Here is a 27,720-nt window from a genome sequence, read left to right as displayed (position 1 = left end):
GATACATTCAGCCATATATCAACTTTCTTCAGATCGTGACCAAAATGCCCTCAATAAGTCATCCATATACATGATTCAGTTGATATTAATTTGATGGAATCAACACTATCAATTAGAGGTTTCCAATATGTGGTTTTCTGTAAAAGGGACTGTCTTGTTGTCCTGTTGATGTCGTTAAAATGGCCGCTCAGTGTCCTCCCCTCCCAATCATAGCTGGACACATTGTTACAGAGATATAAAACTCCATCCAATCTACCACAAAACACATAAAAATGTCCAGTTTAATGTATCCCTGGCAACATATATAATGATACATAATAGTGGCCAATATTTACCTGTAATTATAACTATAAAATACATGTATCGACTGAGCAGAGAAGTTTGTCCCAAGGGACATATTGTTCAGACAACTTTCAATGGATTTTGAATAAAAGCTTCAGGCTAGAATGAAAAGTTCCTGATCCCATTGCAGCATTTAGTAATCTGGTATCATGTATACAGGTGACGATAGAAATGTTCTGGGATGAGAAGCAAGTTATCTGTACTTAACAGTACTGTTTCCAAAATAGAATTGTACAATAATAGAGTCGATCACACTTGTACCTGTAGGTGTGTAATTGAATTGTTATGTGTAAAGTAGATGAAGGCTAGGCGATGATTACATCTGATTGTGTATTCACACAGGAATTAGGGGCCATACATTGTAGGCAACAAAGATAAATGTGATCAATGGCTGATTGTGTTGAGTGATAAGTTAACAGGTTTCTGTACTGCTGGAGTGTGAACCATATTATATAGCCTAATAGGGCTCCTATATTATGTGTCAACTGCACGTGCTTCAATAGTACATATAGTCATGTAAAAAAATTAACATGTCTATTGCTGAGATTGAGGTAAATTTGGATGGTCACATGATGTGAACTTATCCAATGAAAATGCTTCAAAATTTAGTAAAAAAACACATTTTCAGACATCTGGCACTGATCTATTGAAACTTTTCAATCATAAATTGTATCAATATTACATAAATATAGATATGAATTAAAGTAAATCTTCTATTAATAACTATTAATAGCTTTTCATAACCCTGAACTGTACTTGCCCTCATGAGATATGGATATTTCTGCTAAATTAAGATATGTAGATTATATACATAATTCTAAATATAGTAAACGTGAATGTTGAAACATTTTGAATTTATTTATTCAGGAAACTCAATAAAAAAACAACCAAAATAATATTTAGATAGCTGTTATTAATGTAACTGTGACTTTTGTACATGATGAGAGACGATGAATGTCAACCGTTTAGAATCAGAATAATGTTTATTTAATAGGGGCTGGAAAACGTGGCGAAAAATGATTTGTTTGACGTTTATCACTCAACTGTCAAACACTTCTACATATTAAACAAACACTGAGGCGACTGCTGAGTCCGTGCTGTGTCCAAAACGCCATCAAACATCATTTGTTAGGGGTCAATGGAGGCTCTATAGCTATCGACACTTCCCAACTTATCCTATAATATATCCTCTATAGCCTAACTGAGAAGGGATTACTACAGTTAAGAAAATATTTTCACAAATTACAGAAGCGTAAGGATTTAGGAAAGCTTTAAATTGGATCTACTGCTAGGTAAGTCTTCTTATCCCTTTAAGTTATCGCGTTGTCGACTTTTGGGCAGTAATAATTGACCAACTGATTGGATCAATGGGTTTCCGTTATTTCCGTTTTTAAAAGTCGAGCCATTGTCCGCGGACAGAATTAACTTTGATTGAACGTGTTGGTGGAGAAACAAGGTTAAATTGTTTATTGTTAATCATGCGGCATTGGTCCTTTCATTAGCGTGATCGGCCATGTATATACATTTAAAATGCTGGTGTGGTCGTGAATACATAATGTATGCATTGTGTATATAAAATATTCCACATCGGAAACAAACATCCCCTGCACTTCAATCACTTACATTATTTATATAATATAATCAATTCTCTAACTCCTACTTTCCGATCGAGAAACATATAAAGTCTACTCAGATTCTCAGGACACGATTTGACACAATTATAGTGGTTTTATAATGTTCTATATACCTGGAGGTAAGAAAGGTAATTTGGATTGTAACAGTTCCATAATTTGAGTGGTTTAACGCTAGGGCTGTAGGTTAGTGCGTGTTACCTGGACATTTTCTGACCAGCTATCTGACCAGTTTACCTGTGTATTGTCTGATAGCCCCAGCCCAACAGACACTCGCCCATTGTTAAACATAGCCTTTGTTTGGGAAGGGCTCAAGAGCTGTTTGCTTTTCACCTATCTTTTCAGCCATCTGCCTTAAACACAGGCTGCCTCATTGGATGTGTGCGTGTGTGTGCGACTGTCATATAAGGAATGATATCATACATTGGAGGTAATTAATGTAATGTTTTCCTGATGCCCTGCGGCTATTTCTGTGGATGTACTGTGTATATTTAGCTACACTGCGGACTGCTGAGAACTGTACTAGTGACAATCTGTGTTTTACCTGTATCAAAGCCTACCTGGCTGAGACCTCCGTTTTAATTTTATAGCTTTACCTGACTGTGAGAGTAACGAGACCATTGTATCGGTGAATGTGTAGTGAACAACTTATCATAGTAAGAGGATACAAATCGAATGTGATGCGGTGTTCTCTGACAGGATATAAATATATGTGTACCTGTGGTAACGAAGGCCAGGGCAATGTGTACGTGTGTTAGCACCTTGACAGTGTGTCAGCCCTTACCTGTGGGGTTGTGGTGATGGTGAGTCTGGGCCTCGGTGTCTAGTTTCTACCATGGAATACTAACCATTGTGTCACACCTGGAAATAAATTGTGTCAGAACATTACCTGGGACAACTCTCACTAGAAACAATTTTGGATTATTTCCCCTGTATTTAACACAAGATGTGGATGCTATTACAGAAGACTTAGCAGTGATATGACCTTTTGTGTACAACGGATATTAGGACTGTATATGGATGTGTGTGTGTTATAGTGCGTCGTCGGGACATTATCAGATATACTACACTGTGTACAAGGGTTTAGTGTAATTTAGAACATTTATTGCTTCAGACCATTCCACATCTATCAAAGGACACTTTGGTTTGCTGATCAGGAAATTTTTTATACCATGCTGGCCCATCCGCCATCTATGGCATAGTCGCCTTGTTATTTCACTGTGAGCTATAGTGTGACAATACGGAGTAATGAAATCAGGAATTTGTGGATAAAAACAGAGATTTCATTTACCCTACACAAATGTTGCTCACACAGATGTACCCCACGGTAAGTTTACCATATCAGTCAGGGTTTGTTTTTGCTCTTCAGTTTCAGCCTAAAGAACTATAGATTTCCAGGATAAGTTAAAGTTTAATGTTGATGCACTTATCCTAAGTACAGATATTCAAACACCCATTAATGCATTGTAGGACCTTATGATGTCCTGGTGTAATCACTAGGGTTTCGTAGGAACCTAACATTAGGTGAATGGGTTATCTGAAGGATTTGAATGTGTTAAATACTATTGCTTCTTATATAGATTATGAACGAAAAATCAAAGCCAGGTATCAAAGAATTGAAAGTAAATATTTTCATTAATTGTTTGTAAAGTTACGAAGATTTTGGTATACACGGTAATCACTTTGGTAAACAATGCTGGAGATATGTGTATACGTCCAAGATGTTTAATTAAAACCGCCTTTACAATGAATATTGATACAAGCGTGTGACACAACAATGGACGTCTATGCGTCACTGACTCGTTGGTTTGTTTGTGTACATACAGATCTTTAAATCATTGAAGGGCTTTTTTCTGTCATCCTTATCGGACTTATAACATTAGAAGATAGTTTCGGGTCAGGCCCTATCCACGATAATCTCTAAATGTAGATGGTAGATATATACATAGACTGCCAGGTGGTTGGATCTTAACCTAATAGGCCAGAAAACATTGTGTCGTAATATAATTAAATATATTCAAGTCTCCAATTCTATATTTCAAATGCTCCCTTGCCTTCTATCAATGCTTAAAACCCACAACTCTCTCCTTCCCCCTCCTCCCCCTCCATCTTCCAGTAACCTTGAGGTGTTGACATAATCTAAGTCCTTTCATGATCTCATTTACGTCATACTCATCCAAATGACAGGAAATACATTATGAATAAATAATTAAAAATCCTTAATTAATGAATGATAGATTCGATATGAAAATCAGAATGTTAATTAGATATACAGTTGTTTTAACCTTTAGGGGAGATTGTATTCCGAGATTATGGATTTCATCAATATATTAGATGTAGACGAATATTGGATGAGTGTGGCATATTGCTTGTAGACAATATTTAATTAATTTGTGGTAATGTTTATTGATATTATAGATGAATTTGGCAAAGTATCAGATGAGTATGGCATTGCTCGTAGACGATATTCAATGAGTTTGTGGCATTTTATTGATATTATAGATGAATTTGGCAAAGTATCAGATGAGTATGGCATTGCTCGTAGACGATATTCAATGAGTTTGTGGCATTTTTTCGTAGATATGGAAGATATAAGAGAGGTAGATAACAATATTTTTACACGATATTAGATGAGTCTTGCAAATTGCTTGTAGAGGATATTATATGAACAAGCCAATTTATGTTGAAGATTTAAGATGAATGTGCCGATATCTGTAGACGACCTGAGGTAAAATCAGACGAGTGTTGCAATGTCTGTAGATGATATTAGATGATATTAGAAGATATTAGACGAGAGTGACGATGGATAGATGTTATTAGAGGAGTATATTACATGTATCTGTACAGGAGGAAGTGACATCCCTTTAGACCTGTTTTAGTCAGGTAATATTTCATGGTGGCGTGTATAACATCTACCACAGGAAACTTTTTGCCTGTGGCGTTGTATAGGTCTGACAGCAGATGAATGACACCGATGGTGACCATCTATAAAGGTCCTACTAGATCCAGCAATTAATGACCTCAGCCACATGGTCCTGTATACTGGTAGATAAATAGCCTCCGGTTACTGCTAAAGTCATAGATTATATACACAGACCCAGGTATTTAAATGATGTCCAAATCTCATACATTATACACAACATTTACCCTTTACATGGATTGAAATAGAAAAGGTCATCAAGGTTGAGAAATGCACCAGTCTGAGCTGAAGTAAATGTGTTCTTTGGTAAGGCCTTAGAACATTATTGCTCAGGATAGTCTGCACTATCAAGTGGGGTAGTCACATGCAGGCTATACCAAAGATTAAGCCCCCTCCCTTCCTCTCTTCTCCGCCCAAATCTAAATATGGCATTTTGCTGTTAAAAGGTTGATAATCCCAATTAGGAAACGAAAGCTTTGAACTTTAGCAGAGGAAGTTGTATCATATGATGTGTGTCTCCAGAACTTGTACCATAAATAGTGACCAGGGTGTACTAAGCAATATTTGTTTATGTTTAAAGTCATAAATCTACATATATTAGGAGAAATGTTTGTGTGTATAAAGGCATTGTGCCAAATCACAAAGAACCAACTACAGGCTTTATGATATGATCATATGTGCTGTGGTTATGTAGTTTGAGACCCAAATATGTGATAATCTTACAGAACAAGATAAGAAACCCTTTCTGTAAAGGTCATAAAGTTCATGGTCATCAGGGTCATTCCGCGCTTTATTGATACATTTACTTTTAGATTTTTTTCATTGAAATGTGAAAACATGAAGTGGTGCAGGAAATACTGAGCAAAGAAAGTGAATACTTTCCTCCCCATGCATAATTAGTATCATCATTTGGGGGTCACTAAGAAGACAACTCATTAAGCATGGAAGACTGATATCTCATCGAAGTGAGTGGCTCTAAGGTTGATAATGACATATAGATTTGTATGTATTAAAAATTTCCACAAGTTTCATGTGTTATCAACAGCCAGCCAGAATTGGCCACAAGATGACCTTTCCTATAAGTCATGTACACATTAGGGATGTAATCAGATAGGCTTATTATGGGTAATTAGGTTAGGTTTTACACCAGGATGTGATATAAACACAAGGTTTATAGCTCAATCAGGGGAGATGCTAATAACATATTCCGTTAAACGACACAGACACACCAGTTGTTTACCTATATTTGCCTTCAAAACACCTGAGTCTCTTCCACACCTGTACACAGGTGATGTTCCCCGAGGTCACAAAGTTACCTGCAGTTTTCTACCTGTGTAATTTTCTTGTACTTAAGACACTTTCTCTGCGTATAGCTCGTCCGAGGTGAAACGATAGGAAATTTAACGTGTGTTTATACGGTGGCCTGAAGCGTTGTTCCTAACTGTTAGGAGGGATGACATCAGATTTAACATTTAACATGTATATAGATATGATCGACTGTACAAGATTTAGTCTACGTTATATCCGTTGTTTAGAAACTTTTTCTTTAAAGGCTACACAGTTTTAGTACGACCCCAAACACTATTAGATGTCTTAATCATCAATGTGATCTATAGGAAGGAAAGGCATCTATTTAACATTGAACCTGACGAAGATGTCTGCCTTCAGTGGTTACCGTATTTAACAAAATGATTTACATATATTATGGATGGCATTTTCCTGATCTGTACATCAAAAGGATAAATGAGAGGATCAGAGATCAGATATTGATAAACTGTCCTGACCAGCGATGACGAAGTGTCAATGGGTTTGAGTTTACTCTGAACTTTGACTATATATATAAAGTACCTGGTGAATGTGTATGAATTTTTTACCTACAAAGTACTGTGTTTTGAGGTATATATTCATTTCTGGCCTACCACACTTCAGTACAGCTATATACCTGTGAGGCCTTGTCTTACACGTTACCCTACACCACGAGATCCGCAGCTCCCTCTCTCATACCCTTAGTATTGGGTGACATTTTTAGAATAATTTGGTTATCTTGTTTGGGGCTCTGAACCATGAAAACTGGAGTCTTGTGTCATTTGTCGACCCAAATAAAGAGCCATCCTGTAAATGATTCACTACAGCTGAGAATTCCTGGTGGCATGGCTGTGGGTAGAATTACACAGGTGTACAGGGTCCCCAGGTTTTAGCACCAGAAAATTAGCATTTTTGTATGCCTGTGTTTAAATTGTACTATTTTTTTAACTTCTTAGGTCATGGAACATTTATCACAAAAGGATCTGTTCAGTGTTTTAAAAAGATAAAAGGAATTTCGAAACATTTAGAACCTTACTCCTTTATCGTTTTAGTATACAAACGAAGAAATCATACAATGAACACAACTGAACTAAAATGTTCACAGCCAAAGGTGTTTATGACTGACTGATGAAAATTAGTGACAGCATTTTAAAAAGAAATATGTAAATATGTCATCAGTAGTGTATATCCCTTCTCACATATTTGTAGGCGATTTATCTGTTGTGCTTCAGTAACTATATAGACCTCAGCTCTAGACTTTGTATTGATCTCTACAGACAAGCTCAGAGCCCATATTGCATCAACCTTAATTTGGGGAATCACAAATGCAGTGAAAGCAAGAAGATCAAACAAAGAAAAGTCTGAAGTTGATTTGATTAATTCATTTTCTGTCCTTGTTTCCAATTTGACTGGAGTATCTGATGGATATGTTTAATGTTTTAATACATGTTCTATGCTCTGTTGTGCATTCAGTGACGTTCCCCGCACACTTTCATTATATATTGATTTCTGCATCAGTGTATGTATGGTGGAAAAATGTAACACATGTTCAGTTTTGAAAGTTTTTGTGCTCCTGGTGGATGAATTGTGCCATCTGTGTACCCTAACAGTACTGATCAATACCTTGTGTACTAGACAGCTCCAGGCCGATGGAGTAGAAAGCCTAGCCATTAGTATGGTATGGTACACTAATTAACACTTGTCAGGTGTAGTTAATGTCCTCTAATACACATTTGTAAAATGTTTTTATTAAAGTCTGGAGTTGGGTAATGGGGACCTGAATTTGATATTTGATTAGATTTTGGGACATTTGCTGTAGAACACCGACTGTAAAAGGCTCTACATACAGTGACATTAAGATTTAGAGCCAAACCTTGTTTAAAACAAGAAGTGTTGAGATCTCAGACTTAATTATATGTTAACACCTCAAGTTAACAGAGTGTTCAAGTTAACTATACTTGAAAATCAATGAAAATGTTTTGAATGATCAAAACACTTCATTCCAGAGATAATATGATTCAACCGTATTTATTTACAATTGATTGAAAATCGGCATTGTCAAATATAGTTCAAATTGTTCATTTATAATTCATCTTGAGTATAAACAAATTCAACAGAAAGTGCTTAACTGTCACTGTTGATACTGATTCTATCAGGAATCGGTCTACTCTTTCAGTACAATGTGGATCATGTATTGGCTTTAAGTACAATCAATAGTCTCTTCCTCAATAACATCTCTCCTTGGTGTCTACTGATTAGGGCTTCATCTTAATTTAATCCATTGAAGATCATCAAAAGAAGTGGACTGACGCCATACACCATATACACTTAGATGTAGCCTATTCCTCTATATTCCTACAGGTATTAAAAATGCTATTTGAACATTTATTGGAGATTTCAGGATGGTTTACTTCCATACTATTAAGCTGTTACAATATTAGATAGATAAGATGGTAAAAAAAGATGTTGTTAGTCTTTGTCTTCGATGCAGAGTCAGAACAAATATCTGTCTAATAAAATAGATAAAGATAATCTAAAATGGCCCTGATTTTGAGGTAAGGCCTTGTAGATTGGGTTTAGGTTTATTTTTGGTTATGGCGTAAAAAAACAACCAGGAACATTAAATGATGTTTCAAGTTTAGGAAATGGAGGGAAAGTTAGAGTACCTGGATCAAAACACTGACCTATGGTCAATGCCTGAAAGCTGGTCCATGTTGGTTATCAAACTCACAACCGAGAGATGGAGGGCCCATCAGAGACTCTGTTTCTGTAGCTTGCAATGATGGCTACCTCCAAGACCGTAAAGAGTAATGTCAGGAAGCAACCTCCAAGACTGTAAAGAGTAATGTCAGGAAGCATAGTGCATGTTTACTATAACAAATAAAATTAAAGCACTCTCATGCCCAATAACACAATATAATATTTAGTATTCTGGAGTCCCTGGTCAGCTATTCCTTTTAGCACACCAGTGTAAAGACCATTTCTCAGAACTTATCAATGACATGACGGAAGGCTTTGTCTGTGGTAGAGAAAAACTTGGAAGCTCTCTCAGACCTCTACAGGAAGCTGTTGATGACAGCATGAAAAATCTGTCTGAAGTATAGCAGGACATGGCAAGGTATATCTGTCTTCTGGATAGCAACGTCGTTTGTCTTCTACAAGGTCAGGAAAAAAACCTTCAAGTAGTAAATCTTTCTACTAGTGGCTGACTGAAAAGAACAAAAGTCTATTGGTTTACTTTTGACTGCAATGTGAAGCTGACAAAGATTTTGTGTTTAGTTAATTTTGGCTGACTTAAATTGGCATTCATTTTCAGGTGACTGACTCTTGATGTGACTAAATCTAAATGTGACATTGGTCTTCGTGGCTAAATACCAAAGTGACATTGGTTCTTGTCGATAAGTGATGACATTGGTCTTGATAACTGTCTGTGTAAGGTCATTGTAAAACTTTCAGTTGTAATTTTGGTCCTGATCGCCAATTCTTTATGTCGGTTGGTTGCTGATCGATTATCTGTGTGAAATTGGTTCTGAAGCCTTGGTATCACATTGGTTCTGTTGGCTGACATTTGGTGTGCCATTGGTCTTGGTTCCTGACTCTGATCTCAGAGACATTGGTTCCGTGGGCTGACATTTAGTGTGCCATTGGTCTTGGTTCCTGACTCTGATCTCAGTGACATTAGTTCCGTGGGCTGACATTTGGTGTGCCATTGGTCAGACTTTCAGATGTAACAGGAATGTCAGTTGTGTTACACAATGCCGGTAGAATTAGTAACACACTACAATGCTAGTTGTACGATACCATCTCTCCTTTTGTATTTGTTTATTGATTTCCTTGTCTACTATTGTAGAAAATCACAGCAGAAATATTGACTTACTTCTGACCTGTGTAGCCTACTCTGCCAGCTCACTGAGAGCACCTGTTGACCTAATGCCAATTACCAGCCCCCTACAAAACACTATACAACAGACAATCATACTAGTAATAATTACACTAACAGTTCATTTCAAATGGTGTTTTAAATGTTTAACGTCACTGTGTAAGTGTAATTGATGCGTGTTTGACTATCCTGGCCTTTCATGTCATTAGGAAATCAATGTTTATCATAATAGTCTGTTATGTACTACGAGAGTAACATTTTTTTGTGTGAAAATATTGAGCCTTTTCAATTCATAGGAAGTGAGTTAACCCTGGGTTTAAATAGTCTTTTTTACTGTAGGTGTAAAGGTTGTCATACATCTTCCGATACACACGATTGATTGACAGGTAAATAATTTAATGAGATCAATCAACTACCTATCGACTTCACATCCAATATTATCTATAGGTACGTACACTCCATTAATATTCTCTCTATAATTGATTCAAGGGGAAAAGTCAGGGAGTTCACTAATAAGTGAATAGGAGCATAATACTGGTTTAATGCTATAATGTATTAATCTAGATGTCACGTTACAAGTACACATATGTGAAGTGCGACTCATGAGTCAGTCCGACGGTGACAGATATATATCAGCATAAGTTTCTCGTGTAGTTACTTGTGGTAAGTTTTGTACCTGGATAGAAATTGGGAATTCGAAAATGAATACATCTTAAAAATAACAACTAATTTAATTTCTTGCAATGGTTGTGGTAAGTACATTGTCACTTTACTACGTATGACAGAATTTTTTTAAAAAAAAGTTTCATTTTATCCGACGTTTTAATTCTTACCTGAGATTCCAATAGGAAGCAAATAACCATGTGTGATAGGTTTACATAAGTGTCTGGGACACTTGTTCCTATTTCCAATTGATTTTATATTCGTTGAATAATATATGCATATATCAAAATAAAGTTTAAACTAAATAACCATGTATATATTGATCTTGGACAGTACTCTTCCTTGTAAAGAGACGTTAAGCTAAAGACGTTTTATTAAGAAATGAAATTGAGAAATACACAAGGGTTTAATGTTTTCAGGACCCAGAAAAAACTTTACAGTTTGAATGCTATAACAGTTAAAGTTATTTTACCTAAAGATGTGGAGATGGCAGACAAAAAATAGTACAACTATAATATCCTCACTCTCAGGGGCTTCAGGTTTTCATTTCACACGATGTAATGTTAAAATATCTCATATTTCACTTTTAGACTTTAAGATAAAGTCATGTTAAACATATTATTTTCTACAATGATGGATTCTTATGTACTTACATACATCTACAATATATCGGCATCAGTGAAAGTAATCAATGCAAGGGGGGTAACTCATTTATCACACCAGTAAACTCAGATCTAAACTGTTGTGTTGTGCTCTCTCCTGTCAGAATAAGAGTATCAAATTGATCCCTTGTTTCTCTGTGGAGTGTCTTTCCTGTAAATTCATTTTATTCTATGCGAAAATTGTTCAAATTACATGCCTGGTGCGATGATATTGAAGTGCATTATATTTGTGGTAAATATTTCCCTTGGACTGGGCGAGATCAATATACTGAGTCTGTCTCCTATTGGTATTGATTTTTTTGTTGGCTGGAGACATCAATGGAGGGATATGGGTAGTAATATTCATACTCAGTCAGATATCTACAGGGATACAGTCCAATAAATCACCTTAATATCACCGGATGATTTTTAGTCGAGATAAACATGACAGGTGAATGGATTCTAGGCTGGTGCAAAATAATCTTAGATACAGTTAAACCTATCTATAAAGACCACAAATGGGATGAGGAGAAATGGTCTTTATAGCATAACCCAATATACATACACAGGTCAAAATGTGTTTAATTTGGCTATTTATGGCTCAACTAAAATGGTCTTAAAGTAGATGGTCATTATACAGCACTGGTCACTATTAAAGTTGTGAAATGCAGGCAATATCTGTAGCTTCATTCTTGTGCGTGTCAAGGTCGGTTATATATTATACATACATTTTATACCAACACTGCTTGCGTGGGATGGCTTTTCAGGTCTGCAGGTCAAGGTCGTTTTTGAAAATTCATTTTTTACTTGTGACACCATGGGTATAAGGTAACTTTTGTTTTTGATTTTTTTAAATTTTCTTTTGACATTAATATGTTAGTTTCCGACATGATTTTTGCTATAAAGGCTCCCCCAGTAATGAGGTATACCCCTAGAGGGTGCACATGTGTTCTTTGTTATTGAACATGGAATCTATGTGGAATAGGATTATCAACATTAGAGAACTCATTTGTGAATATTTTACTGGCCGTAAGCTTGTTATAGTAACAAGCGTGTGTGTCGACATGTTAAATCTGGCCTTGGAATATTTCCCAGAAAGCATTATGAGACAGGTTTAAGAAAAGACATTTTTTTTATAGATGAGTTTCAATATCAATATTTGATTTCAGTTTCTTAAAAAAGAATAATGATAATTGAATCCATACTTTCTTGAAAAAGTCTGGTATTATATTAAACACTCAAGAGATGAAAATACTTGTACCTTTACTATTTCATACCATAATATGTCCATTATACGAGACAAATCTAATTGTTCACTATTCGAGTTTTCATTGTCTTTTTCGTTGTCAGCTTGTCAACTGAGACAATCCTCTTGAGTAAGATAAAGTCTGAGTATAATTCCAATTTCAATCCATAAGATTGGAATTGAACAAGGATTATTTTCTCTGTTTGATACGCGAAGCTTCACAGAGTGTAGCTGTCATACAATATAACAAATGACAGCTGTAACAAAACAAGTGAAAGCAATTTCTGTTTTACCTTGTTTTTTCCTGAGAAGTAATTATCTTTGACATGCTGTGGATATGGACAGTAAAATGGGGTTCAATAAGAGTCCTGGATTGACATATAAGTGACATCACTTCTATTCTACATAGGGTTTCTACTGCATCCAAGTTGTTAAAATTTTAAACAACCTCAGTTCTGTGTTTCATTTCTTTCAACAGTTTTTTCTCTTCATACAGTTTTAAGCAATAAAATATTTTTGATAGGGAAAATGTAAACACTTATATTCAACCCCCTTTGTCGGCATGTTTTGCTAATTTAATTAACCTGCCCATCTGTCACCGAATGGATGTCTACAGTTCAGTACTTTTTGTGACTAACTATACTATCAACACAGTTAACTTTGTTCAAACAGTCCTTTGCTTTAGAAGGGTAGTGGTGAGGACATTTATACTGCACTTAGAAAATAATTGGAATTGTCGTTGGATACGCATATATAAATACACAAAAGAAGAGGTTTGTAGAATTTTATATTTTACTGGAATTAGTATAATAAAAAATAGATGATTACACTTCAAGTTTATACTTATAGTCATAAATAGCTAATGCTTATGATTACCAATGTAATATTTTCCTTAAAAATGAATTAATTTAGCCTGTTCTTAACTCATTAGTGATGTTTTAATTATGTTAAATTGAAAGAGTTATCTCCCCTGCAACAAAATATAAAGGCAATATGTACTGAACCAAAACTTCTGCAGGATTTGGGCCTCTTCATTAAAAAGGCATTTGAACGAAGGAAAGCGGGCTTGCTGAATGCATAAGCTGTTCTTGTTTTATTATTGTGTTATACATGTAATGTTATCTTTGTAATTTGCTCTTGATCCTTGTTTGTGGATGTAAAAATGCAAATAAATGAATTGAATCCTATCACAAACATACTAGTGTATATTATGACAAAGCATCATTTTGAGTTGCATTCATTGTTTGAAAGACCTTATTTTTAGAGAAAAAAATTCTAAATGTTAAAATATCTTATTTCCTTCCTTATCAGTATATGTTATCAATTAAAAAATTTCACACTTTAGTAAAGAAAAATCATTAAAAAGACAGCCAAGTAACCAAGTATTGTTTTGAGAACAAGAAAGATTCTCAATTTTATTGATTCTGAAAGAAATGAAATGTACATTTCATGTCTGTCATCAAGTGAAGACATGATTGACATGATGTCCATTTCAACTGTGACTACACTGAAGAAAATGTCGTCTGCTCAGAGATAGTATTTCTGTTTTATATGGTGACAAAAACAAGAAGAAGAGAAAAAATATTGTGATGAAAGGTTATGTATCCAATATTTGAAGCTGGTCAGAAAGTATTTACCAATAGTGGTAATGACTGGGAAGCACTTGACAGAGAAATAAGGGTATGTGTTGAATCTGAAGAGCAATATTCATTGATATTGATCTTTGATTGGGTTTTTAAAAACACACTCCACTGTGGAAATAATATATAAACATGATTTTGAAAAATTATTATTTATACCATTTAGGATAAAGTTTTATCATGACTTGAAACAAATCCCCTTAAACAGAAATATGATCCTATACCGAAAGATTAGCTGGCCAAGCTATCAAATTTCTGTGAAAAATCAACAGGGGTCATGACAGAACCGATTTTCTGATCTACATGCTCTAGCACTATCTAACCACAGGGTGATACAGCTACACCATCTGACCTAAATATTACCCCTACATACAATTTATATAGCAGTTGATTGTTCTAGACAAACTGTAGCAAGAGGTAACCAAGTTTTTATCTTCTGGTTAGTTCATGTAAACTTTATAAACTTTGAGAACTGACTTTAACTTTTCCATGCTCAGCATTACCCCTATGGGTGCAGTCCATTTCCAAGTTGGATTTTGCACCTCCCCATTGGATGTAAGGCAGATCATATGACCCATTACAAGACAAGATGGGCTTAATTTAGACCAGATGCAGAGTGTAGGCAACTCCAGTACGCCATTTTGTTTGATTCTTTTCCTTTGGCTTTCTTGAGATGAATCCACTGATGTGGCAAGCAGCACCTATAGCAGCGAAACCTTTGGTAAAGTTTTACAACTTTGAACAAATATTCCAAATGTCATATTTATATTGCATGAACATACTTGTATTGCTCTTCAAAACAGCATTTAACGTCTAAAATTTATAGGTACAGCTGTTGTTGCTGTCACGTGGAAGGGATGTAATGGTGTATTAGCGATTCATTTTAACATTCTTTGTCTGTATTTTAGAAAAATAATCAATGAAGTGATGAAAAATAGTTTTGTGGAACCCTAAGTAGATGATATTTATTGCTGTAATTTGGTTTTGCCCTTCAATATACTATTGGGAATGTACTGTAGTCATTGTGAAGCCTGTGGGATTGACTGATTAATGTTATTTATGGAGTGGAACTGATGCTGAATGGCTTCTGTTTCAGTCAGTTGATACATCTGTAGAAAAACAGAAACATTGAGTTAAAGGGAAATAATTAAAAATAGTTTGTAAGTTTGCCATGATGTTTTCTTGCCAATTTTATCATGGCTTTATAAACTTTAAATTGATCACAGCTCTATAGATATTTTATATAGAAAAATAATAATGCATTATTAAGTGCATATGCTTTGCACTCTATTATGATCATATATTTTCTTCACATTATTTCATTTCTAATGGCTTCCATATTTAATTAATGCAGATATTTTCACCAAACAAGAAAGCATTCCTTGCATTTGTATGTTTTGCCTGTGAGATTAGTATTTCCCTGAAATTAAAAAGTCCTATAAGTGTTAGCCATAAGTTATAGATAACAAGATAAATCACAAATATCTTGAAGCAGTGCTGTTTGGTATCATGATACAGGGGTTGCTTTAGTGATATTGACATAAGAAATTAGAGCCCTATAAGGTGGGAAGTCTAATGGCCTCCCAAGACTGATTGCCTGTCAACCAACATCTCAGACAGCATACTTGGTCACTTCAATATACTGTCTGCCATCAATATTTGTCATTTCTTATTTATAATCAAAATACACCCTTCAGTAATCTATCCAATATAAATCATGCCATTACCATCTCTACATTATTAAATTATAGATAAAATTAAACTTTATAATTCAAGCTGAAGTTTCAAAACTAGGGGGAGATAATCTAGTAATTGGATCCAGCTGGCAGTTTCTTAAAAAAAAACCCACAAAAGCATGTCTGACTGTCCAGTTTATACCCAACCTCTGGTTATTTTTCAAGGACATAAAAACATTGTTTATATTCATTTCAAATAGATTCAGGGTGGAAATTATTGTGAACTGTTCAGGAACTGTATTTTCAGACCTTGATCAATGTTTTTAGTTGCCATAGTTTGCCGCATAGCAACAGAAATTATGCAGTATTCTTCCTCATTAGTAATTGGGTTTCATGAATAATGTCATGTGTCTGTGCGTGGGACACATTCATTTACCATGGCATTCTAACCTCTAAACTATCTTTTGTGTTTAAATACTATTTGTCATGTGAAACAGAATTCAATTGTCATTACATGACACTCACTGTAGGGAAATTAAGATATTTAGAAAATTGATTAGAAAATTAATTCAATATTTTTTGAGATTTACAATTTTAAAATGGATGAAGCAAGGAAATAAAGAAATACAATTATCGATAATATAGAAAACGGTAACTATGTCTGAAATTGATTTCACAATGGCTTTTCAACTTTTCAAGTACAACTATAACAACATACATTGAATGTTCAATTAAACAGCACAGTGTTATGGTGGTATATTAAAATCTGGATAATATGATTTTAAAGGTTGCTTAATTTTTAATTGTAGACATAGAGATGGTAAAAAGGCTTAATTTTAAATTGTAGACATAGAGATGGTAAAACGTACAATTTTTTGGTGGTGCCTTTCAAGATTTTTTGTATATTTTGTAATGAACTATGTGAACAAAAAAACCCCAATGAAATGGCACCGAGACAGATATTTCTGTTGAAATACCCGACTGTTATGTGTAAAGTTAGCAATACTTAAACATTGTTAAAAAAAAAAAGACCTAAGGGAATCTATTGGCTATATGGTTAGCTAAATGTATTGATCAGACTGTTCACTTCAGTAGCAGGGCTGATAATAATGAAATTTGGAGAAAATTTATCTAATATAGCCATAAGGGATGTTCATAAAAATGTCACAACTACTTTAGCTACAAAATAGGAAAATAAATTTGATATATACCTCATTCCATTCCGAGGCAATCCAATACATCTCTCAAATATGAAGAAGTAAATTATGACAACCCGATCTTTTTGCAGCCTTAATGAGAGAAGTATGGCTATCAGCTGTAGCTTCCCATTTTGACTATTGGATGATTGGTTTGAATGTTGGTATAGTATGGGGACATGCTGAGAAAAAATCAAACCAAGTTACATTTAAGCTTTGACAGGTGGAATGGCTGTGACAGGAACCACACTGCTACTGATGAAGGCTAATGGTCATATTTTCATTAGCTGTACTATCAGGTTACTGTCCTCATGACAACAGTTAGTTCAGCAGTGGTAGATGTACAGAAAGCTTCATACTATAGTGAAACAAAGTGAAAAAAATATGGCTTTAGAAATCTCTTTGTCTATATAGATAAGTCTACATATTCCATAACAAGCATACTTCCAGACTGAGATAGCCTGCAAAGGCAGAAAATTGAGTCACCTACAGATTCTCACAGTGAGTGATGGTTACCATGGCAACTGACAAAAATCAGCCTTTGCTGTGATCAGTGTGTTGTGGATAGTGTGGAGAACTATACATCTGAGCGAGAAGGGGAAATATGTCTTTATTGTGATGGCAGCCAGCTTGATTAACATGTATGTAGCTCTACTATCATCTCAATCCAAGAAACTGCATGTAAACTTGCCATCTCATCTGTCCAACCTCAATGGTTCTGTACAGCACCACCATCACCCTATACAGGTTAGTAGCTTCTGTAAACATGGCCGCTAGTCTGCAGCCTGTCAGCCAGATTGTTAGTCTCTAACAAATATTGTTTATAATTCTAACACTGCACATGGCTTTAATGGCAGGTATCGTATATGTATATTATGTTTGTAAGGGTAGTTTAGACAATTAAGGCTTTTCTAGTTATCTGTCGATGGTGCTGTTTACATCAGTATGTATTATCGGCAGCATCACACAGCTCCCACTGTTTTCATGGGTATGGTCCCAGGGGATTATAATGTGCCAGACTGATTAGAAAATGGTGTAAATTATTACCATGGTAGCAGGTAATAGTACATGATTCCTGTCATTCCATGTAAATGTAAAGACGATCAAGGACAAAACTGTATACAGACAGTGAATATGTAGGCCATGTAAACAGTGAAAATTTTAATTAATGAATCAATATTAGTGGAAATTATTCATTAAAGCAGTGTCATTTGTCATGTCATCCTTACATCATTGTCATTATTTTTGCTTGATATCCTAGCTCAAGTCTGTAATTTTGAAAACTCATGTACATAAGTAAATTAAGTCCAATTTCACACATACTTGTTTACAAATTCCATTCAGAGTTTGGGATCCAATTATAGTCATACTAATATCCAATGTTTTTAAAAAAAAATTCCAACATATATAAGTAGTGTATATCCAATATGTTTTCATTGTTTCAAAAGATTCTGGTACAAGCTGTTGACAGTGTGGTTCTTTATTGTTCTGTTTACCAACTTAACATGATTTTAATTAGAGTTACCTCCCTTTAGAGAAAAGTAGAAAAACTTGTCATGATATTTATATATATGACTGTTTTGGATAAATTTTAGTTGTCACCTTCTTAAAACTTTTTATCCAATTTTAAAAGGACACGTAGGATTTTATTGCAAAAGGGGGAGTTTTAGAATTATGGTTTTCATTTCTTAACGCATGGTACAAATTACTTCCCTTGGCAATGTGATAAATATTAATGACAGCTTAGATCTCTCCCTTTAAAAGCAGCTCATTTTATGATTACTTAAATCTGAAAGAACTAAAAGAATTCAGATGATAACTGTTTTATTGATTATACTGAATATATATTTTAGTGATCAAAATTACATAGGAAAACAGCATTACAGAGCTGAATGATTTGTGATAAAATATTGATGAGTCATATTAATTTGCTTATGCATTTATTGGAATTAAAACAAAAATTGCATGAATATTAATTTTCTATTGTTCCCATAGAGAAAATTAATTAGGATTTTGTGGTAGAAGTAATTAGGATTAAGATGTGTTATACATGTGGTAGCTAAGATGACAGCCCTACTGCTCCTGGTATTGTGGGGGTTGATAGCGTCTCCTGTGTCATCTGGCCTGTGTGATATATAGCAAACACATAAAAACAACATTAGTTAATTGATAAATATATTTGCACACCCCTGCATGTGCCAGTAGGAAGAACAGTATTATGGTTGGCCATCTGTCTGTTGTTGGATGCCAACAAATTAGATAGCTTTTAACAATTCCCAGACTGTCTGTAAATGGTCTTAGTTTTATATTAGATTATGAATCCAATCAAGTTAACCAGAAAACCTTTGGGGGATCTAGACAGTAGATATTCGAAAATGACGTGTGTATCCAGGATGCTAAATTTGGTTTCCCTAAATAATTGGAATGTTTGGCCAGACGGTAACATATTGACATTCGCATTAAGACAAGGTCTCGAGGAACAATATATAAACAAATTTATTGTAAAAAGAATATATACATTTCATTCATGATGTTTAATATGATCCATGACATTTTTGTAAGTTTTCTTTTGATTCCTTTGCCATGAAATGGGGGCATCTAGTGTTTATCCACGTTTGAAGTTGAAGAAATAGGTCACTGCAGCCTATATCTTCACCTTTCACCCTAAATGGCTTGATATCTACATTCATGTTATGTATTTGCTATTTATTCAAACAAAAGCAAATCCCAAGGCAATTATTTACTCTACTAGTTCATATCAGAATGTCTGGAATATGTGATGTTTTATTTAATTCTGTAAAAAAAAAAGTGACAATTTTTAACCTTTCACCTTGGTTTTTTGTTGATCTTCAGACAAAAATATTTCTTGTAAATTCATAGACTTTTTCTTTACTTGTGTTCCGTAGCTTTAGGTAGATTTCAAGAAAAGTAAGTTTTTATCTCATATAAGTATAGGTTGTGATGACCCATATTTTGACTTGTAAAATAACTTCTATAGGCTAATTAAAGTTTCCCATGGCATCTGCTCCTACACTTCTCACTTCAGAACTTGGATTTAATTTTCTATCAAGATTAAAAATGTATAATAAATTGCTGAAGATTGTTTAAGTACCATTCTGATTGCTGTGATACCAGCATCCAAGCATCCAGTTTCCATCCCTAGTATTGTGTTAGCTTTATCATATATGCTCCTGGAGTTAATAAGATGTTCTTATAATGCAGGCTAACATTGCCCAGGGGAAATCTGCATGGGTGAATCACTTTAGTATAAAATCGTTGCTGAAAGTTCATTATCAGGAAGGTCGTATGATATTACCATTTTTTGGGAGGAAAATCACTGCAATTTAAAGTCTTTTTAACAAGATAGCTCTTCATGTCAAGTCTTTGTTGTGAAAGATTCTCATTCCATCGATTTTGTCGTTAAGAACCTGCTTTATTTACTTATTTTTTAATTAGAAACAAAAGAAAAAGTAATTTTAGCTGCATACTTTAAAATGTGTACAAGTTCCATGATACCACTATTTGATAACTTATTTTCTTCACTTTATTACAATTTTAAGATAAAAATATGGCTGATGTCTTTTAACACATACAAAATATGTTTGCAAGTGGTAAGCACAGTTTGCAGTTGTCATAGAAACAGTGTCCGAAATATGTGCATTTTTGGATTTATGTTTACATTTCTGGAGCATTATATCTCTAAAAGCTGAACAGATTTTATCTTCATGCCTTTCCACATGAGTCATTCTTGGCACACAAGAGTGAAGAGTTTATGACTTCAGTATCTGTAGTATTCAAAATAAGAAATGGGAGCTTTCAAATGAGATACTTTTCTAGCATCTGTGGCACCGAAAAGTGAAGATTTTAGTATTGGGAAATAAGATATGCACTAGCATTGACATACAAAGGGGAAACTGTATAAAATGGATATGGGAGGTTCCAAATACTTTTAGCATTTTAACAAAATATGCAACAAACACCCAGTCAACCCCCTAAAAAATCTCTCAATATGATTTATTTTGTCAAATATTTTAATAGTATAATTTAAACATTCATTTTTTGTTTGGCAATAAAAATAACTGAAGTAATTTTGATTCATTTAGCCAATAACTGATAAAGAAAATCTATTTAAAACATATGAATAAAAATCTATATTTTGTTGAAAATGTAATTCAAACTCTATTTTGAGATATTCCTAAATAGAAACCAAAGTCTCCTTATATCTTTCAAATTAAACTCCATTAAAGTACTTGTGTTCTTAAAAAATCCATAAGAGTTCTTCAATTGTTTGAAAAGTTAGCTGTGTTATGTAATTTCCTGTTGGATAATTAGCTGTGGACATCCTTGACAGATACAGAAGTTTATGACAGGGCAGAGTTGTGATTTGTGTGGATGGGACAATTATTTCAATTACTACTGCATGAGTTAATTAATCAAACCTATCATTGAGTGATCCACTGCCTTCAAGCTTCTTTTGTTTTACAACCCATCCATTCACACACTACACAGTTAGACCCCGGGTGGGTGGGTCAGATACCCCTGAGGGTGTTAGCTCGGCAGGGTATTGGGTTCCAGCTCCTCATTGGTTGATGTGGGGGAAGTGTCAGAATCTCCCTAGGATGTAGGTGGGGAGCTCCAAATTTGGCACACCCCAGTTAGGGATCAGCTGGTTTTAGTCAGTGTAAGATAAGCTACTGAAGGGTTGAGTTTACATCTCAGATACCAGACATTTCATCCCAGGAGACTTCTGCCATAAACATCATTTAGATAGTATAAATTTTACCAAACACCCCTGATACTGTATTTCAAGGCACCACTGTATTTCAAGGCACCAAAATGCAAATGATGTACCAACCTCAAGAGCCACAAGCAGCACTTGTAAGTATTCTGAATTCAAATGGGTGATGTTTTTCAATTAATTTAAAAAGTGTAAAATGTTGCTGTAAGTTTAGAGTATTTCTTAGATAAATGTAGGTGGTAAAATGCAACTTTAATGAATTGTAACTTGATCACATTCTGGCAGAACTTTTCTAACATTATACTGAGAGAAGTTTCAAATTTCTTGTTATTAATTTACACTTGTTTTGATTAGGATTTTAGAAAAGTTGATCACATTTGTTTCTCTCATCTTAGAATTTCCAATAGAATGTACCATAATTAGAAATATGATAAAACTTATGATATTTAATAGAATTGACCGGTTGAATAATAGTTTGTGTGTTAATCGTAAATCCGTTTGTGTGTTAATCGTAAATCCGTGATCAGCATATGAATATAATTCTTCAAAAAAAAATAGTGTTATGCTGCCCTCTTCATTGGTTTATAATACTTCTATATAGTTAAGCTTTATATTTTAACACATGATAAAATTAATGAATTACAGTATTAACTGCTATATGCCTTAATGCCCATGTTGGTTAAGTGTGAAAGTGTCAACATGAAATCTGTTTGTAAATCTCCTAATTGCTGTTGATAGTCACTTCCTGTGAGTGTATGGTTGTTGTTGACACAGGGGAGTGACACTATTTGACCCAAGACAAACTGGGAACCCCCCTCTAGGGCCCCACAGTCTGGCCCTAGCCATACCCAGCAGGGTTCTCCTTTGTGTGAAAAACTTAGGGCTTAGTCAGAACCATAGCCCCAGCAGCTAGATGCTGGGAAGTCCACTGACATCCACAGTTGTAACCCTGTATATAAGTATTTGGGGGAGTTTTATTTCAGGGATATAGCTCATATATCAAGGAAGAATAAAAGTACAATAAATTACACAATAAAGTTCTACTAATTATTGAATTAGTAAGCAGTCCAAAAATATAGAGCTTTTAAAGATTATTTTAGAATAAAATAAATTTCTTAAATAAGGTTTTAAAAGAAAATAGTGCTGTCATTAATACAGTAAGTAAAAATTAATTTATAAAATGTGGTTATTAAAAAAATGTCATTAGCACAGTAAATTATTGTCAATGATGGGCTTTTTGTTATGATAACAATTTAAGAGCCTAAGGCAGATAAATCATTAAAGATTCACATGACCCCAGATTTATTGATTTTCAACACAAAAAGGGCATGTCAGGCCAAGTGTTAGACAGTATGGTGTGGATTTAGACTCTGGGGGACAGGGGAGACAAAGGAAGTGGGCCAGATAGAGATCCGCTCCCTGGGGTACACTGTCACTGTGTTATAAAGCTATAACTATTAATCATATTACATATGTGTCTCTTACATAATGTTGGGGGGGGGGGGGGGGAAAGTATTGTTTAAAAAAAAAATCTTTTGAAAGTCATGCAGACTCATGAAGTAGAGATTGTTTTAATTATTAATTTCTTAGATTAATTATAATCGCAATATGATCATATAATAAAAATGAATCTTTAAGCAAGAGGGTTATAATTGTTTTGAAGATACTTATTTCTAGCAAATAAGTATCTGAAATTTTCTTAGTTAACTCTATATTTAAAATTAAAGATGGAAATAAATATTTATAAATTCTTTCAACACATATTCATGGATTTGGGATAAATGAATTAGAATGAAATAAAATGCAACCATCAGAATATATATGTTCCTATTTAAATTGTATAAACTTTTATAAAGCAAACGGTTATTTATCAGAAATAAATTTTGAATATTTATATGTGAAAAAGTAAATAAAGTAATTTGTTGATTATACTCTCAATATATTTTGTATTTAATGTCAGTATTCTCTTTATCACTATACATAACTTTACTTGCTGAAACCAGCCTTTACAGAATACAACCATTCTTTTCTGGAACCATTTTGTAAATTGATACAAAGTCAAGTCAGAGAATATCTTTTGTTAAGATCGAGACAGTTTTTGATAGGAAGAGAAATTCTTGGTCATATGGTGATGAATGAAAGAACTGGCAGTCTTTGTTGGTCATCTGCTACTAATGGTATTACTGTAGCTAGTCTGAAAACCAATTGGATGCCAGCTCCATTGTTCCCAGCTGAGCGAGCTGTAATTTCCAAATATTGGAATGGGAAAGACGATTTGCCAGTGAGGTCATCCATGGTGTAGAGAGAACTGGAGTCTTTCCATCTATCTCCCCTGTGTGTGTGTATTGGTAGGGGGATCAATTCCTTTATGTTTTGTACAGAATTGTGTGTAAATTTGTTGGGAGTATGGTATAAATGAGAGACCTGCCCAGCCATTCACTTGTTAAATGACCATTGTCATTGATCCATTATTCTGTCTTTGACCAGTGGTGGGCAGTTATTATTGACAGGGTGTTACAACTGACCACAGGCAGTTTTGGAAATGACCACAGTAGACCCACATATACATTAGGTCACCATATATATTACTTGGATGTTATGCTTTATGAGCAGATGGACTGTACTTCCTCTGTATGACATTGGAACAATGAATAGTGCACAGTGAAAGGAATTGTAAGAGAGAGGATTTTAACCTTCAAATGTTTAGCATTGTTTCTCTAATGCCTACCAGATTGTAATTTTGGGAAACATATAGCATTGTTAATGAAGACAGCTTCTCCACTGCTAGTGAAACAATCCTGAAATGGTGCTTGGAACAGCTGTGTTGAGGAGTCCTTTAGCTTTGAAACAGGTTTGTAACTTGAAACAGGATGAAAAAACCATCATGTTTGATCCGACTTCAGTGATGGAGATCTATTCCTATCTGTATTGATTTTGTGCGAATTTTTAAGACTCCTCCTCAGTGTTTTGTCTGTAGCCAATACAAGGGCTTATATGTGATACTGAATCTGTCAAAATCAGAAACAGTTTATTGAAATGATGTGTGAAATGCTTGTTGCTGTACTTTACAATGGAACAGACAACCTCCATTAGTGTTTATTGGCTTCATAAAGCCGGTAGATAATTTTCCAGGATTTGGAGTCATTAGTGATTATAGTAGGGCGTTACTAGGGCTTGTTTGTCAGTGTGAGGGGAGGTGTGATTAACATACAGTTAGCAAACAAAGAATTTATAGGGTGTTGTCACAGTTTCTAACAAGTCATATGCTAGCTCAAGTCATGTTGGTGCATAAAGCAGAATGACACCGGTTAGTAACTATTTGTTACACATAAAAACCATTCATTATAGACGGTTTACAGTAGTCGCTCTATATCTGATCATATAAAAAGAGACTTTGGCCATTTGCAATATGACTTCAGTTTTATATCTGCAGTTTAGAGTTTGTCATCATTAAGTACAATAATTTAATTTGAGAATTTTAGTAGGTGATAAAATGCGTAAGTGTTGTTCCGCGCCATACATGAAGAGGGAACTGTAATTCAGTTTAAAGTCACAGTGATGGAGGTATTTAATGTTTTTATTTTGTAGTGATATATCTAAATTTAATCTTAGACCTGCATTTGAAATTGAACATAATTGTATCAGGTTAGAGACCCAAGTTTCTATGCCTGCATCAACAGATTGTGAGAACTGCCTGCAACATGGCAATACATATGGTGTAAAGATCAAATTATTTTAATAATTAAGTGACAAAAGGACTCATTAAGTCATTATCTCGTACAACACATTTCATTGATTTAATAAGCAAAATTAAACAAAAACAAAATATGCTCAAGGTTTCTCAAAGCATGTAATTAGATTAAGGTTGTACAACAACTTGTGCTTATAGTTAAAATTTAGTTTTAATAATTTTATGAAGATCTTAGTAATAGGCCAAGGATAATTAAATCTTATTAGATAGGCAACCATTGTTGAATTTTCCATAATTCTGTGTTTAACTTGAATTGTGGCTGTTAATTCAGTTCCATGTGAATGGTGAGACAGTTTATGGTCTTTCTGACTAGTAGTCTCTAAATACTTAAAAAGTGTGGCAGTGTAGTACTGAAGTTGTTTATGGAGGCAATGGTAAGACCAGGTTAGAGTGATCGAATGCTGCAGGTTTTGATAATAAGAGATCAATAAGCACCAAACTGGTAATGAATTATGCATGCACAAACCCCACAGAGAGAGAATTGTTAGGCAGATGGGTTCCTCAAGACACCACACTGAGCCAGGGGATGTTCATATGTCTTCAGACTAATTTTCTTTTGTCTTGGACTAGGAAGAATATTCCTGAACTGCTGGTATATATATATATGTATATTTAAAAGAGAATTTTCTAATGCATGAAGACAATACCATAAATCTCTGTATTGATAAATTAGGCAGAGTACTTGCTTGACTGCCAGCTTGACTAGTTGTGTCTAGGACTAAGCAGAAAATTCCTGAAACCGAGTATAAGATGAGACAGTTTTTCATTATGTATAGATAAAACCAAAAGTCTATTCAATCTGAGAAAGTTAGTAGTATGTTTTCAGGTAGCTGTTGTCATGCCTGACTCATTATCCAGATGAGTATGGAACATAAATGTGTCCAGAATCTAAATTGAGGCCTGAATTAACGGTCATGGAGCTGTTAGAGGACCAAATATTAACACTTTTAATCAGTTTTGTGTCTTCATAAAGTCATTTTAATGAAAGCTCCTTAGGTACACCTGGCATTTTCAGCCAATCCTATTGGGATCAATTTAAACTACATAAATCTTGGAGAATACTTTTAAAGTACACTGGACAGGGTGATAATAAAAACTAAAGTATATATACCCAGTAGACATTGTCAAGGAAATAAAACTTATACACCATATGTTATAGCATGGCTTACTTCATTTTGTCCTTGGCAATTTTGGCTATTTAATGAGGATGCCATTTAGAAATGAGATTATGTTGATAAAAAATGTAAATTTTGACTTGTTCATGTTGTTTGGTGTTTACATGTTTACACTGTTAATGATTTGTAAGTTTCTCTCATAAAAATTTGATTTTGTATGGGATTTTCTATGTGAATCAATGAACAGGATCTATGATTCTGTATTGCTGTTTCACTGTGAATGGCTGAATTCTTCAGGAATTTAGTAATAAGAGAGAATGTATTACTGGGTAAGTGGCCATATGGGGAGCACTGTTACCAATTCATCCTGTTATCAGGTCTTTGACAGCTAAATTGTTCAACACAGCTGAGCTCACGAACCCTCTGCTTATTATTCTCTACACAATTAGCGTTCATGGTAGTAAGTATGGTAGAGAAAATTAGGACCATTTGACCTATAGTTTGTGGCATTATCATGTTGCCATAGAAACGTTTAGTCTCTCATGTTGACATTTACAGTCAAGTTTCAGTTCATGGTCTCTGCAGTCTGTCTGTCCCCCAGACACGATGTTTGATATAGCACAATTTTTCACAGAGTGGAACAAAAGCGAGACATTCAAACAACATTTCAGATATTCATTATGATATTAGCAATATGTAGTCAAATGTGAAAGGGAATATGAATTCCCAACATAACCTTATAAGTATTTCATGATTATCAAATCTAATTTTCTACTTACATCAAGCAATTACCATCAATTCTGCCCTCCTAGGAATGTGATTAAACTTCCTTTCACATCAGTTATTTCAACCCAAACACAGAGAATGTTAGCATAAAATCTTACGATGTTCTAACCCTGAATATTTTTTATAGCAGTCTTTTATGTAAATTCTCATATGTAACGGAGAACATTTAGGGTTGGTGAGTAATCCCTGG

At 34.4% G+C, this 27,720-nt stretch overlaps 1 protein-coding gene across 18 annotated transcripts in view; it reads left to right on the top strand.

The window, feature by feature from the left end:
* LOC138323840 (RNA binding protein fox-1 homolog 3-like) overlaps positions 1-27,720 on the top strand; it is a 99,993-nt gene that overhangs the window by 43,386 nt on the left and 28,887 nt on the right. The window contains exon 1 of one of the 18 annotated variants that reach the window (XM_069268720.1): positions 1,494-1,634. The exons of 11 other annotated variants lie outside the window; for them this stretch is intronic. Coding sequence is in view for 6 of the 7 variants with exons in the window: in XM_069268710.1 (XP_069124811.1) it covers positions 17,759-17,887 (129 nt within the window). In the remaining variant the exon portion in view is untranslated. Of the gene's footprint in view, positions 1-1,493; positions 1,635-2,022; positions 3,301-14,837; positions 14,990-17,743; positions 17,888-21,890; positions 22,019-24,666; positions 24,730-25,420; positions 25,443-27,720 lie in introns of those variants that run through there. 6 more of the 18 variants (XM_069268715.1, XM_069268712.1, XM_069268710.1 and 3 more) reach the window with 6 other exon arrangements.

Source organism: Argopecten irradians, chromosome 5, assembly GCF_041381155.1.
Source record: "Argopecten irradians isolate NY chromosome 5, Ai_NY, whole genome shotgun sequence".
NCBI lineage: Eukaryota > Metazoa > Mollusca > Bivalvia > Pectinida > Pectinidae > Argopecten > Argopecten irradians.
The sequence above is the reverse complement of the archived record's forward strand: the minus strand, read 5'-3'. Positions and strand labels throughout refer to the sequence as shown.